A 15,845-nucleotide genomic window follows, 5' to 3' on the forward strand; every position below is an offset into this window, starting at 1 on the left:
TGGACAATCGATGACTTCCCGTGTAACACCAAGAGGCCTTATGACACCGGTCAATATATTGTTTTTTGAGCTTTGGCTAAATAAGTAAAATAGATAGATGCAGCCTACACGTCTTCCTAACTCTTTGCCTTCTTCAAGACAACGCCAATGCAACGTCTGCTTCTGAAACTAGCGTTAGTGAGTTTTTTTTTCTTGCCCTTACCAGCCAAAAAAATAGCCAACTTCCGATTTGATTTTCATCTTAATTTTGTTCTAACTCACTCACCAAGCTATCCACCTGATTAATTTCTTTAAATAGTAACAATTAATTAAGGATTTTTTATTTGAGAACAACGATTACTTAGATAACAATTCAATTTCATCTAGTTACATAGCATTCTTCTATTACTTTTCATACTCGTTATAAGTTTACTACAGGATGTAATTAATTGTTGCTATGAGTGTTGAGTTGACACTGATACCCTCAACCTAAAATCCTGGTTGAGGAGCATGAGGATGATGACGCCCAGGCTTTAGGCGTCGGTCTTGGCACCCGCCTTAGCTTCTTAGCTGCACATTATACCATCAGAAATAGTTAGCGTAATTATCAAGTATGCAGATTTTCAGCTCATAAGGATAAACCCAAGAAATGCAGCGTGAGTGTGGAGCAAATTTGTTCAGAGACAGAAAGCTGAATAATACGTTAATACTTTGGTTCATGAAGAAGTCGAAATGTGTCTTCTTCAAATTCAGAGACAGACAGTTGTTAAACTAAAGTCTGAAATGCGTGCACTGAAAAATGACAAGGGCTCATGGAGAGAAATATCTTCTATAAGTCCTAAAAGATTCTACAACTATCCTTTCCAGAATGCACCCATCCCATCAAATGGACTTGACAGCTTGTCATGGCTGTTACATTCAGATCCTTCATGGAAGTTGTGTCGTAGCAGTGTTGGAATACCTGAAAGCAGAGAAACAACACAATCTTTTAATATACCTGAATTGCATTTGGTTATATTTGGTTTCCTACCAACATGGAGACAAAATGTGAAATTATAGCGAAGAAGTGTCTGTTTGGATTGATGCCCTATCAAAATTTTGGTAGTGCCAAATCTTGAGCAACTTTGGTAGGGTGAAGTTAAAAATATTTATTTGGATTGAAGCCAAAATATGACTATAAGAGACAAGTTTATGGTCAAAGCCAATTTTTTGGCAAAGGTAGTGATTTAATAGAGATGTTTGGTTTGCTACCCTACCATAATTTTGGCAAGGTAACAATCCAAACTAGCCCTTAGTAGCAATCCAAAAAGGCCCGGACACTAATTTTGATTTGGCTAAAGAAAGAGCCAGAAAAGCAAAAGCTACATCAGACATTAAAGCACAAGAGAGCAGCGGACAATTCAGAAAAATGTGTTCTTACCTTAGTGCTCAATTTTACATTTTTTGGAGCTTTCCTTTTTGGTAGAATGGCTTTTCTTTCTTTTCCTGGGTGGATAATCAGACATGCTGCTGCTGGAAGAACTTGAACACCTCCGAGATTTTCTCTTTCTGTGACTAACTGAATTCCTTCTCTTTCTTTTCCTGGGAGAGGGACTATACGAGCTGCTCTCTGACGACGATTCATCGGAGCTACTGTCTGACAATGAGTCAGTAACATAGGACCCCAAAGCAAAACAAGTCCTTAACCTACAGAAGAAATTTTTATATTAAATTAGTTCAAACTAACCTACACAAAAAAAAGTTAAACTAATTGAACTGAAATGAAATATACGTACACATGAGTTAAATCAAACTCATCTTCAATAAACTTAAATACAGCTTCTGCAAGAAAGTCTCCTAGATATTTTGGGACCATTAGCTCAATACCACTATCACATTGAAACCATTGGTAATGTTCTATTTTGGAATCCACGAACACATGAATCTGCAAAAGAAAGCTTCATGTCATTATTTCCTTTCCTCTTTCTTTTTTGAATCAGAATCGCAAATAGGAAATCTAGGAACGTTCTGGAATCACAATCAGAAACAAGAGAAGGGCGAGCTTACCCAGGAATGTTCTGGTGCATGAGTATTGTAATTTCTCACCAAATGAAATGCACTCATGCCATTGGAGCCGTATATGATGTTCCTCTTCTGTCCTTCCAAAATCACTAGGCGAAACAAATGCTTAGACATCAAAGTATTGCACCAATCTTCTGGGACTGTGCAATTGTCTGCAACAAATCTGAAGTACATTTTCTCTCTGTCATCCCAGCCATCATAGCATCTCTTAATTTGATACACCAAATTTACTCGGTTCAGAGAAGGTATCAAAGAGATATGATAGTCAAAAGCAAGCTGCTGACGCACTGTGAAAACATCGACAGCTAAAGCTTCTAACTTTCCAAGAAGGTGCTTCAAGTACGGAGGATGAACATTTTTTTTGACAAACATTTCTCTTATCATCGAAGTCAACTTGGTGCAGTCACTGTTCATCTTGCTTGAGTTGAGGCCTTTCCATGGCTTTTTCTTGATTCTGACTCTCCCATGAACAACAATCAAACCATCCATGTCAATGTTCCCATTCCATGTCTTTCCAGCTACAAACACCGATGTAAATAAGTGTATCAAACTGGAGAGAACCAAACAGCCCAACTCAGTGAGTTCCTTAGTTCTTGAGTTGTCCGGAAGTTGAACTTCCCTTAGGAACTCATGCCCATGCTTTTAGAAAAATTGTGATAGTGTTTTAAATTTTCTTCGACCGTGGAACTTTCTTCTACCATGAACTCTTCTGCTTCCATGAAACCTCTGTCCACCGAGAAGCCTACCACACATATATATATTTGAATCCTTTTCTATACCATACGATGATAATGGTATTCCTGCTTCTAACGTGCTCATCTGGTACACGAAGAAGGATCCAGAAACATCCAGCCTCATCCTTTTCTCTACCTCTTCTTTTAAGAAGACCACATCTTTGCATGTATCAATCTGCAGGGATAACGTTCCATGGGGATGTTTGACAAAAACCTGGATAAATATTATAAATATCTTGAAGTTAAAAACATATGATGATATCTTAAATACATTGCGCATTTAAGTAATTAAAAGGAGGTATCAGGAATCAACATTCATATTGCATTTCTAATAATAAGGATACAATACAACAGCATTTATTCATACAGAGCAAAGTAGGGGGATTTTGGCAACACTTACTTGTGTTTTTCCCATAACAGATGAAACATTTGGAGGTTTGACCCCATAAGATGCAGTGGGTTTATCATAAAGGCCAACCTTCGACTCCACAACCTACAGATGGGAGGTGAAAAAAAATGTTAAAATAAGAATTAATTGATAGTACAAGGAAATATAGTTAAATAGATTAATTTATGGCCAATTTTGTAAATTTGATGCTTCAAAACCATAAAGCCAACACCATTTGTAATAAAAGGAATTCGAACTCAATAAAAATGAACTAAACTACTACATAAAAAAGATCAATCAAATTCAAAATGAGTTCCAGTGAAAAGCTTATAAGTAAATTGGACAACAGCTATTAAAGGTAATTGAAATGTTTGAAGTAGCTGTGCAGGTAAACTTACATCTTTACTTTCTTGGATATCATATTCCCTGTACAAGTACAACAGCTGCATCATCAACCTTGATATATACATTAAAATGAACACTAGCAATTCTGTCATTTTTTTTTTATTTTCAATGTTTTACGTAGCAACATTCATTACAATCGTTCAAGTCATGGAAACTTAATGATTAAAGCAAAGTGAAAAATGGTAACAGACAATGAAGCCCATGGTTCCCTCATTTTCCTCCATGTGAGGAAAATAGCATATGAACAGCAAGAAGACTTGACTAATGTGGATACTGCAAAGCCTCAACATAATATAGATCCAGCAACAGACGGCTATTACAGATCACATATCTAAAAGTGGAAGGCTGTAGGAGCCATCGAAATACAGTGGATATCAGCATTATGCAGAAATATGCCTCAACCAGAAAATTTATGGGTTAAATGTAACAACAATATCAGAGCTCATCGGGTGCTATACCTATAATGGTTTTGAATAATGAGCAGCCTATTCTCCTTTGAGACAAATAAGCAGGATTTGAATATGCCAGCTAATCAGATTGCGATTCAATTAAATGTCAGTCATAATAACCCAAAGTGTTACATGGACTCAAAGATAGAAGAGTGGCATATAAAACCAAAAAGAAAAGTTTGAGTGTTCAGCTGCAGTAAATGTGGGCACAACTACATCTTAGTATTAACACATGTTCCATGCACAACCGTGATTGTGTTTGGAAAACATGCTCAAGAGAAACAGAAGATGATACCTTTGTTCCTTCTCAATTTCAACGCTCCCAGGATCCAATTTTTGTGCATCCATGAGAGCATCCCACAGTTGTTTGTACTCCTAGATTTAGAGTAAATCAGGACACAGACCATAATACATGATGGATCACAAAAAGGTAAGCTGCAGCGAATCTTACCTTGAGTAGCATGTGACCTGCACTCCAACGATAACAAGCTTTTTCCCAGTTAGGCCGCATCATTCGGGATCTGTTACCATCAGATTGAGCATCTTCACCATCACCCATGAGCAATCTACAAATGCTCCTGTTTGTGTACAGAACTGTGGTTGGCCCATGATCTATTGTCTATGCTCAAACATCACATAAACAACGTTATCATTCCCAAGCTTAAGAAGAATGCATGAAAACTTTATTTCAACGGTCAATGATTTCCATTAATTTAATGCAATCCAAAGTGGATATTTGAAAGTTTGAATAGCAGAACATTTATCTAGGATGATTTCCATTAATAAAGAAACTTAGCATCTTTATCTCCAACATTCTTCATAGTTTTGTGGTTAGGCCTATGGCATTCTTATGCCGCAACTCAAGTGTACTTGATGTCAGTCACTCAAATAAAACTCTAATTTTCACAATAACATAAGGAAACCTGTGGCATTAAACAATATTTAGTATGGAAAGACTGAAAGAGCATTACTGTACATAAATACATAACGTACCATTGGCCTTATATCTTTGACTTTCGCATGAGAGATTATTCCATTGACACTCCACTCCGGGACATTTGGAATTGGGGAAGTCAATGGAAATAGCCTTTCAACATCTTCCCTGCAATCACGTAATGCAGCATGCTCCACAGGCAACCAACCCAACTGCACAAAAGAATGAAGAAGTCATTTCATACAGCGTAATTCAGCAAGGAACCTAAAAGACACCAAAATTGGTGAATGCAGATTAAATTCAGAGTACGACAAATTATCACAAAATGTGGCTTTCAACCAAACATCTCCATATGTCCCAAAAAAAACCATGGTGTGTAGGTTAAAAGCTGGCCATGGCAATTTTGGACATTGAAAAGGCCTTTTGGATATAATCTTGATTTGTAGCGTCATTGGTCACTAAAATGTTATCCATGCTTTGCACAAACTTTTCTGTACTCGCAAGATATACTTACACATACAATAAATAAAGGACATAGGCTCTGATAATGATAGGAAACTACAAAATGCACCTTTAGAATAAAATATTCAAATGATAAGTGCAATACAACTAGCATAGTCAAAGCAGCCTCAACTTATTGCTAAAATAACTCCCTAAAATAATCAGAGCTGTAATCAGACCAGAGTGGAAAACTAATAAGTGACTCAGAAGAACAGAAAACATACATCATCAGGTATATTAGGGTTTGCTCCAGCCTTCAGGAGAAACTTAATGAAGTTAGTATAGCATCCTTGTGATGCAGCAAACATCAAGGGAGACACAAGTGCTCCCTTGCCATTAACATCAGCACCAGCCTAAGAAAAGCATTGTGCAATATAATATTTAGCTCCACAACAAATATTTTGAGTTAACAAAATAAAACAGTAGCGGTAGTTGAACAAATATAGACTCAATTAAGCATTGACCTTTATGAGTAGCTTCATGCACTTCAATGAACGGCACACAAGGGAACTCATCAGGAGACTACATGCTCCATTGTTGACAATTACGTTAGGCTGAAAGCAGAAAATGAGAGTTTAGCCTTAGTAAAAGCTGAAAGCAGAATATGTGGATGAAAAAGGAAATAAATATAATGCTTGAACTGCACTTTTTTTCCTGATTAGCATTTGCCACTTTTTACAAATTCAAGTTAGCAATTTGCGCTGTTGAAAGAATTCAAATTGCATTATGTGCATATTTTACGGATTTCTTATTACAATAGGAAAATTCATATTACACATGAAACCAATAATTATATTCAGAGTTCAGATACAGGTACAACCACAGCTACTCAAATTTCATGAAGCCAAACTGATGTTGCTGCATTGGAAGAGATTATGGTGGACATTTGGTGATGTCAATATCAAACTAGAAGGGCGGAAATGATGCAGATGAAGTTACAAATTTGACATAATGATCCAAAAGCATTTCATTTATTAAGAGTTGAGAAGCTCATAGAGCAGGACAATAGTTTTTATTATTGGTGTGATGAATTGAACACTTAAAATTCCATACTCTTTCTCCAAAAATCATGAGTCAACCTTACTTAGAGCAGGCCAAATGACAATTTTAGGAGTTAGGATAATCCTCGAGGGTAAGATATATAATAATCACAATAATGCATTTCATAACATAATAAAGAAAAATCATTTTAAGATCTGGAAATATAACTTTTAAATCACACCATCATATGATCTAAGATCCTCCATAAAATGTTAAAAGTGGAAAAAACCAAAAGTATGGATTATGCACTGCAATATCTTGGAATGGTTCAGTCCAGGCAAACAAAACAGTCCCATGCAAACACGCATAAGTGTACATCAGCTAATAATCTAAGTGGAAAGCAAAACAAATATCTAGCTATCCAAACTAGCAGTGAAAAAAAGGAAGAGGAAATAAGAAATAGTAGCAACTACATACATCTGCCTTGTGATCCAACAAAATCTTCAGTGTCTTATCCTTGTCATCGTTAGCAGCATGCAAGAGTGGTGTTCCAAGGCCACAGTCTATGTCAACAGGTATTCCTTTTGAAAGCAAGAACTCTGTTACCTTACAGCATCCTGCAATGAATGAGATGGGCCATAAATCATGGGGAAACAAATACTATATAAATTGAGTTATTTGAATAAACATTTACCAGTGCAATGGACAAATCACAATAGATTACATGTGAGATGTGACCAAGTATATACAGAGCAAACCAATACAACTTTGAGTGGTGATATATAAACTAAGGCTCCCATCGGTTGCCCATTTGGCCAAAATGGCTTATTTGGCTTATTAGAAAATTAAAATTAATTTATAAGTAAAACTTTTGTATATTTGTTCGTAGCGACTTAAAAGCCAACATTAACAAAAATTACGTTAAAAGCATTTCAAAATCAACTTCAAAATCAAGTTCAAAAATTCAAATTTTGGCTTATTCTTTGGCTGTTTAGGCCAAATGATGGGGCTATAATAGTATCTAGATTAGCGACACAATAAAAGATAACTGTGACGACATGGTTGAATTAAATGTAATCTATTAACAGTAATGCAGTATCGTAGAATCTTGTACAACAATATAATTGATAATATAACAAGGAAATGGATAGTGTTCATATCAAGGGAGACCTGTGCCAGCAGCATGGTGGAGAACTGTGCATCCTCTAACATCTGCTTTTGTTACATCACCACCATGATCAAGAAAATATTTTACAGTAGGAACATCATCAGACTCAGCAGCTGCCATAAACGGTGTTAAACCTGTGATGAATAGCACATTAGTATACTCACACATCATACTACCAAACGTAGACATGGAAGCCAGCAAACTCACGAAAGGATGATAAAAGTTAGATAATGACCTTGTGCTCCAGCAATATTCACGTCACCCCCCAATTCCTCCACCAAGAACTTGCAAACATTCAGTTGGCCCTGGCAAGCCGCAGCGTGCAGCAACCCGATTCCATCATTTTTAAAAGCTAAGACTGCATCCTGGGCCTTTACTTTCTCAATCTCAAGTCTCTTTATAGGCATAGCACCTTCTCCCAAAGAAAAACCACCGAAAACGTCATTACACTAAGGAAGAGAATGGACAGATTAAGTAGTTATAGCCTATAGAAGCTTAGAACATGAAAAGGGGAATGGCTAATGTGTGCAATTGGAAACAACCTCGTTGAGTCATGTGTGTTAGAATTTCAATGGTTACTCTCATTGAGAAGAGGATGGCACTCGAGATGGGGCAATTTTCTGGTTTTCTTCATTCACTAAATACAAAAGCCATGTCCTCCCAAAGAGGATTGGATACATATTTATAGCTGCTTGTAGCAGCCATGCAGCCATGCTAGTCTAAGAGGGTGCTGTCAGCATCCCAACAAACTGTCCTAGAGCAGAGCATCCCAACAAACTGTCCTAGAGCATCTCAACAAACTGCTGTCCTAACTGTCCTAGAGCATCCAAACTGAAAGTAGAGATGCTGTCCTAGAAAGCTGAAAAGCAGGAAAAAGGCACCACAAGACCAAGACCAACCAGCCAAGACTTATTCCTACATTCTCCCCCTAAGTCTTGTGCGCCGTCTTGTGGGAGAGTTGAGCCATCCCGATCCGGGAGCAAAGCTCAAGGAACTTGATCCTCCCAAGGGGTTTGGTGAGCAAATCCGCAAGCTGGTCCTTGGTGTTGATGTAGCTCGCCTTGATGCTCCCTTCCTCCAAGTAGCTTCGGATGAAATGGTACCTCACTCGGATGTGCTTGCTCCGTTCGTGAAAAACGGGGTTTTTTGCCAGGGCCAGAGCGGACTTGCTATCCACCCTGAGCTCCACCGCTCCAGTATCTCTGCCGAGGAGATCACTAAGCAGTCGAGCAAGCCAGAGCGCCTGGGTCGAAGCGGCGGATGCTGCCATGTACTCGGCCTCGCAGCTGGACAGGGCCACCACCTGCTGCTTGATTGACTGCCAGCTAACGAGGCACTCGCCGAGGAAAAAGAGAATCCCGCTCGTGCTCTTGCTGGTGTCGATGTCGCCGGCGTGGTCGCTGTCGCTGTACCCAACGAAGTGTGCCTTGCCAGGACACCTCGGGTAGTAGAGACCGTGGTCGAGAGTCCCCGCAACGTAGCGGATGATCCTCTTCACAGCCTGCTGGTGCTCCGTCGTCGGTCGCTGCATGAACCGACTGACGTAGCCGACGGAGAAGGCCAAGTCCGGCCGTGTGTGGGTGAGGTAGCGAAGGCTCCCCACAAGACGTCGGTACTGTGTAGCATCCACCTCCTCCGCTGTGCTGTCGCGGCTCAGCTTCAGTCTCTCCTCCATCGGAGTGAGAGCTGGGTTGCAATCGGTGAGCCCAGCCAGCTCAACGACGCGCTTGGCGTAGGCGGTCTGTCGAAGCGTGATCCCGGAGTTGTCCTGGTGCACTTCGATCCCCAGGTAGAAGGAGAGAGGCCCCAGATCACTCATCTGGAAGGTGGCCTTCATCTCCTCCTTGAACGCCGCGACCTCTGCATCCTTGGTGCCGGTGATCACTAAGTCGTCGACGTAGACACCCACCAGCAAGGCATTTCCTCCATTGCCCCGCCGGTAGATGGCCGCCTCGTGCGGGCTTTGCTCGAAGCCCATCCCCTTGAGCGTGGAATCCAACTTGGCATTCCACGCCCTCGGTGCCTGCCGCAAGCCGTAGAGGGCCTTGTGCAGGCGTAGCACCTTGCCCTCCTTGCCGGGGATCACAAATCCCGGCGGCTGGTGCACGTAGACCTCCTCCTTCAAGTCGCCGTTTAGAAACGCCGACTTGACGTCCATGTGATGGACGCCCCAGCCTTCCTGAGCAGCCAGCGCAAGAAGGAGTCGCACGGACTCCATCCGTGCCACGGGAGCGAAGGCATCGTCGTAGTCGATCCCCTCCTGCTGCACGAAACCGCGTGCCACCAAGCGAGCCTTGTGCTTGACGATGGCTCCGGCTTCATCCCTCTTCAGCTTGAACACCCACTTAAGGGTGATCGCGCGGTGACCACGAGGGAGGTCAGCAAGCTCCCAGGTGCGGTTCTCCTGAACCGCGTCCATCTCCGACTGCATCGCGGCACGCCATGCCGCGTGTTTCTCGGCCTCTGCAAAAGACCGAGGCTCACCGTCGTCGCACGCAAGGTGCAACTGCGCCTCCAGGTTGCGAGGCACCAGTCCCGGCACCGGCTGGTCGCCGAGAAGATCCTCCATCGTACGGTACCGTAGCTGCTCGCCGTCATGGTACGCGTCGATGCGCTCCCCGTCGTGGGAGAGCGGAGTAACGAACTCCACCGGGCTGCGCTCAACACGAGCTGGCGTCGGAGTAGACGTGCCCGGAGGAGTGGCTGTTGGTGCTGGAGCGTGTGGGGACACCGGCTGGGGTGGTGTCGACGAAGAGCTCGTCGTAGTCGAAGTCGTGGCCCGAGGGTGTGTTGGTGTTGGAGTCGGTGGAGGCTCGGGGACTGGGGTAGACACGCTCGGTGAAGAAGAGCTGCCTACTCCCCCAGCTCCCTCGAAGTGGACGTACTCGATGGTGAAGTCGTCGTACGTCGGAGTCGAACCATCATCCACCGCCTTGTCCCATACCCACCCTCGCCCTTCGTCGAACACAACATCGCGCGTAATGCGCACACGCTGTGTCTCCGGGTCGAGGATGCGGTAGGCCTTCGAGCCCTCCGCGTAGCCGATGAACACCCCTGGGGTGCTCCTGTCGTCGAGCTTGCCGATGTGGCCAAGCTCCTTGGCGAACGCGAGGCAGCCGAAGACCCGCAGGTGGGAGACCGCCGGCTTGCGCCCATGCCAAGCCTCGTACGGTGTCCTGCCATCGAGGGCCTTGGTAGGCGAGCGGTTGAGGATGTAGGCGGCCGTCACCACCGCCTCCCCCCAGAAGATGGCCGGCATCCCCCTCTGCTTGAGGAGGGCCCGAGCCATCCCCACAACCGTCTGGTTGCGCCGCTCGACGACGCCGTTCTGCTGTGGGCTGTACGGCGCGGTGTAGTGGCGCTGAATGCCCTCATCAGCGCAGTACGACGCGAATTCAGCTGCCGTGAATTCGCCGCCGTTGTCGGTGCGCAGCACGCGCAGCTTGCGGCCGCACTCCGCCTCTGCAGCAGCCTGCGCATGCCTGATGGCGTCCGCAGCCTCTCCCTTGCTGCCGAGGACCATCACCCACATGTAGCGGGAGAGGTCGTCGACGAGCAGCAGGAAATAACGTCGTCCTCCTGGTGTGGCCGGTGTCACTGGGCCACACAAGTCCCCGTGCACGAGCCCGAGCCGCTCCTTGGCTCGGAAGCTCGTCTGCTGGGGAAAGGGGAGCCGCCGCTGCTTTGTCACCACGCAGACGTCGCAGAGCTGCTCCACGTGGTCAAGGCACGGCATGCCTCGCACCATCTCCTTGGCACTGAGCTGCTTCAGGGCCTCGAAGTGGAGGTGCCCGAAGCGCTCGTGCCACTGCCACGCCTCGTCGTCCCGACGAGCGGCGAGGCAAACTGGATGTGCGACCTGCGCGCTGAGGATGTAGAGTCGATTAGTGCCTCTGGTTACCTTGGCAAGAAGGCGACGACGGCGATCCCAAATCCTCATGAGTCCGTCCTCGACCAACACGCGTGAGCCGTTCTCATCCAGCTGTCCCACGCTGATGATAGAATTCCTCAACGCGGGGATGTAGTAGACTCCGGTGAGCAGCCTGTGCTCACCGGACTTGGCGGTGAAGGTGACGGAGCCAACACCCTTGATCTCCACGCCGGAGGCGTCCCCGAACTTGACGGTGCCTCGGACGCTGGAGTCGAACTCGGTGAAGAACTCCCGTCGGCCGGTCATGTGATGGGTGGCGCCGGTGTCGAGGTACCACCCATCAGCCTTGTCGTTGCTGGAGCCGTCACAGAGGGAGACGAGTACCTTCGGCTCATCAAGGTGGAGGAAAGCCGCTGCGGCCGGTGCCGCTGGAGGTAGCTCGATGCTTGCGTGAGCTAGGAGCAGAGCCGGCTCTTCCTCCTCCACCCGTGCGACGTGGGCCTGGCCGCGTCGTGGCTGTCGACAGTCTTTGGCCCAATGGCCAAGCTTGCCACAGTTGCGGCAGGTGTCGTCTCGTGCCGGCTTGTGGTTGCCGGTGGCAACGCCCTGGGCGCCTCTGCGGGCGCCACCCTCGGCACGTCTTCGCGCCCACCGTAGCTGGACACCTCCCCGCGCCTTGCGCGGCTTATGGCCGCCTGTCGGGGAAGATGACTCCCCCTTCCTCCCGTCACCCTGAGAGGCCTCCCACTGCTCCCGAGTGAGATGGAGCTTCCCGCCGATGGTGATGGGCCCCGAGAGAGGCCGTGGCTCATCACCATCGACGACCTTGAGGCGACCTAACGCCTCCTCGATCGACATCGTGGAGAGGTCCAGCAGAGATTCAATCGAGCGAGCGATCTGCCTGTACTTCTCAGGGACGCAGCGGAAGAGCTTCTCGACAGCTCTCTCCTCGTCGTAGGTGTCGTCGCCGTACTGCACCATTTTCTGCAAGAGAGTGTTGAGACGGAGAGCAAAGTCATCAACATCCTCACCTGGCTTGAAGGCCAGGTTCTCCCACTCCTTGCGGAGTGCCTGCAGTGTGGACTTGCGGGCGCGGTCGCTGCCGATGCGTGCCGCAGCGATGGCGTCCCAGGCCTCCTTGGCAGTCCGCTTCTGGGAAAGCGAGAACTGCATCTCGGGCGGAACTGCAGCGATGAGGGCATCCAGTGCCCGCCGATCCTCGTCGTAGTCGACGTCACCGTACCGGACTGCCTCCCACATGTGCCGCACCTGGAGCCTCACCCTCATCACCGCGGCCCACTCGATGTAGTTGGTTTTGGTGAGGGTAGGCCACCCACCGCCGGGACCAAAATCCCTGACCACCGTCTGGACGCCGTGGTGACCATGGCGCCGGTCAGGGGAGAGGGAGCCGTGCCGCCTGCGAGGGCCGCGTGCGGGCTCCGGGCTGCCGCCGGCACGCCCGCGCCCGTCTGGGTTCCCGTCGGCGGGCGCACGGTCCCTTGGGCCGCCGCCGCCGCCGTGGAGGTGGGCTGCTGCCCACCGCTCTGCTCGCTCCCGTGCCCTTTCCTCTTGCCAGCTCCTCAAGCTCCCTGTCAGCGGTGATGTCGCCGGCGATGGAGCCGTTGATGCTGCTGCGCAAGGTCTCAACCTCTACCTCCGCCGCACGTGCCGCATCTTCCGCCGCCTCCGCCTCCGCCTCCGCCCTGGCTGCTGCCAACTCCGCTGCCGCCAGTCTGGCCGCCCTCGCTGCTGCTGCAGCGGTCTGAGCCGTTGCTCGCCTGCGCTCTTCTGCTGCGGCGAGCTCGGCGTCCTGCTGACGCCGAGTGCTCGAGGCGACCGAACGCCGAGACCGAGCGTCGGACATGGCGCACCTCCGGGGGGCTGCTGTGTGGAGAGGGGGAAGGGAAAGGGGAAGGAGGGGCAACCGGTGCTGCTGCTGCTGCTGCTGGCTGAGAGCTCAACCGAGCTTGGGAAGGGGTGGAACAAGAGATGTTTAGCCTACAGGAAGGTGTGGCTCTGATACCAGATGTTAGAATTTCAATGGTTACTCTCATTGAGAAGAGGATGGCACTCGAGATGGGGCAATTTTCTGGTTTTCTTCATTCACTAAATACAAAAGCCATGTCCTCCCAAAGAGGATTGGATACATATTTATAGCTGCTTGTAGCAGCCATGCAGCCATGCTAGTCTAAGAGGGTGCTGTCAGCATCCCAACAAACTGTCCTAGAGCAGAGCATCCCAACAAACTGTCCTAGAGCATCTCAACAAACTGCTGTCCTAACTGTCCTAGAGCATCCAAACTGAAAGTAGAGATGCTGTCCTAGAAAGCTGAAAAGCAGGAAAAAGGCACCACAAGACCAAGACCAACCAGCCAAGACTTATTCCTACAATGTGCACCTATAACCTGTACTTTGCGACTTGCAAATTAACATTTGTTTAGAGTACCTGACTATACATCATATATCCACACTTGGAGAGGTAATATAATAGAAGATGATAACAACGCGAACGCGCTGCCACATTTATCCGACACAAGTGCTTGCTACAATAAAAGCCTCATATCTTGCAATTTCTAGATAATATAAGTGTGCAATATCCGCTAATCCACATGCCCAGAGGGTTACGGCCTTCACGCACGATAAAATCCAAGCAGCCATAGCATCACGGAAAATAAAATGCGGCAAATTCCCAAGAACAACAACGCAGCTCATGCAAAATCCATCATACGACCATCGCAAGCGCAACAACGAGTACACAAGCGTCGACACACAAATTAAACCTATCGGAGGAAAAGAAACACACAGGAGCATGCAAAAGGGGGGCATGTATACAGACATCGATCGAGTGGGATCGACGCGGCGGAGAAGAGAGGAGAAGAGGAAGCAACCTTTGAGGCTTCCCAGGTTCCCGCAGAAGGCCGCCTTCATGAGAGTGCTCGCACCTGCGCGCGTACAAAGCGAGAGCGAGAGCGAGAGAGATCGCCGTTAGAAGAATTGAAGAGAGCCAACCAAGAGGTTAGCGGAGGTGCGGGATCTGGACGTACCGGTGCCGTCTTCGGTGGGGCTGAGGTAGACGAGCGGCGGCGCCATGGCTCGCCCCTCGCGGCGAGGAGCGAGGGGTGGGTGGGGAGGAGGAAGCTTGCAGGAGAAGGAGAGCGAAATGGGTGGAGGGGGGTTTTGGCCTCCCTCTTGCTTTTGCCCCCCCCCCCCCCCGTCCACGACGAATACGATGGGGTGTGGGTTTTGCGGTCTACTGGACCCGGTGCGCAGAGCTCGTGCTCGTGTCGTGGGGACCTGGGTGTACCAAGACCCGGTGCATGGAGGGAGCCGTTTGCCAGTTGGAGAGACAAGGCCGGCTACGCTCACGCTCACTCTCGCAATTAGATAGTCAATGACATGTAGTGGCCCACGGACATGGATTTTTCACGATTTTTTTGAAAAACTTATCTCATAAATAGAATTTTGAACAAACTTATTCTATATATGGTCTTTTTGGCTACTGAGTCGCTGTCGCCGCCCCCCTACCACCGTGGCGGCCGATATTGACATGGCAGGGGGAGCACGCCAACCTCTCTAGTGCACCCCCCCTCGCCCCGTCCCTCGGGGGCTCCCTTCTTGCCCAAGTCTGAATGCCACTCTTGCTTGCTCTTGCTCTCTCTCACCTCTCCTCAAATTCACTCAAGATTATATTAGTAAGAGGCTTCCTATTTTTCGTTGTTTTTGTTTTTCGTATAGTCGAAAAAAAACCAAAAAAAATTGCTACAGGACCATGCTTATGTGTTGTTTTAATCCTAAGATACTACCCAAACTCACTTTTGGGGGAAAACACTTCATAAAACGTGGTAATTTGCCAGTGGACACCGCGCGATTAAAATAATGCTTTCTGGTTGAAGTGGAGAGAGAAATCGCGTGAAATGTCAAAAATACCCTTGGGCCCTTTGAAGAGGAGAGAAAAATCGCGTAAAATGTCAAAAATGCAATTGTGCCCACATATCAGCTCTATCTCTTATCTCTCTTCTCATCTCTCTCTCTCTCTATATATATTCTCTCTCAGAGGCGCACGGGGCGGTGTCGGTCGCGGCGGAGATGACGAGGACGGCGGCCGACGGAGCGAAGCAGGGCATCGGCTGCGGCTGGCGTGAGCGGCGCGCACCCTATGGGAAGTCCCGGGTGGCCGGACTTGGCCATTTCCACGGCATCCACGGCGAGGAACCGGATGGTGTTCACCGACTGCTCCACCACCTCCGCCGCCGCCAGCTGCTGCGCGCGGAGGGCGGTCGGTGGTCGGCGGCCGACGGCGAGGCGGACGCGGGTGGAGGGGCGGTGTGGACCCCCGTTTTTATAACAGGAATCAATCGTGTAAACCGTACCATTT

The 15,845-nt window shown here is 47.5% G+C and overlaps 1 protein-coding gene across 1 annotated transcript; it reads right to left on the reverse strand.

The window, feature by feature from the left end:
- Nucleotides 1-651: 651 nt before the first annotated feature.
- LOC4326771 (uncharacterized) lies at nucleotides 652-14,636 on the reverse strand. Its single transcript, XM_015766454.3, has 16 exons — nucleotides 14,515-14,636; nucleotides 14,359-14,412; nucleotides 7,836-8,012; nucleotides 7,603-7,734; nucleotides 6,910-7,049; nucleotides 5,916-6,005; nucleotides 5,676-5,804; nucleotides 5,010-5,162; nucleotides 4,468-4,635; nucleotides 4,312-4,391; nucleotides 3,561-3,588; nucleotides 3,175-3,267; nucleotides 2,026-2,988; nucleotides 1,755-1,903; nucleotides 1,400-1,665; nucleotides 652-940 (listed from the first exon to the last, which is right to left on the reverse strand). Exons 1-13 carry the CDS (start codon nucleotides 14,558-14,560, stop codon nucleotides 2,683-2,685), a joined length of 1,596 nt encoding a protein of 531 aa, XP_015621940.1. The 5' UTR covers nucleotides 14,561-14,636; the 3' UTR covers nucleotides 652-940; nucleotides 1,400-1,665; nucleotides 1,755-1,903; nucleotides 2,026-2,682.
- Between the last annotated feature and the right edge of the window lie 1,209 nt (nucleotides 14,637-15,845).

This window comes from Oryza sativa, chromosome 1 (assembly GCF_034140825.1).
Source record: "Oryza sativa Japonica Group chromosome 1, ASM3414082v1".
Taxonomy (NCBI): Eukaryota; Viridiplantae; Streptophyta; class Magnoliopsida; order Poales; family Poaceae; genus Oryza; species Oryza sativa.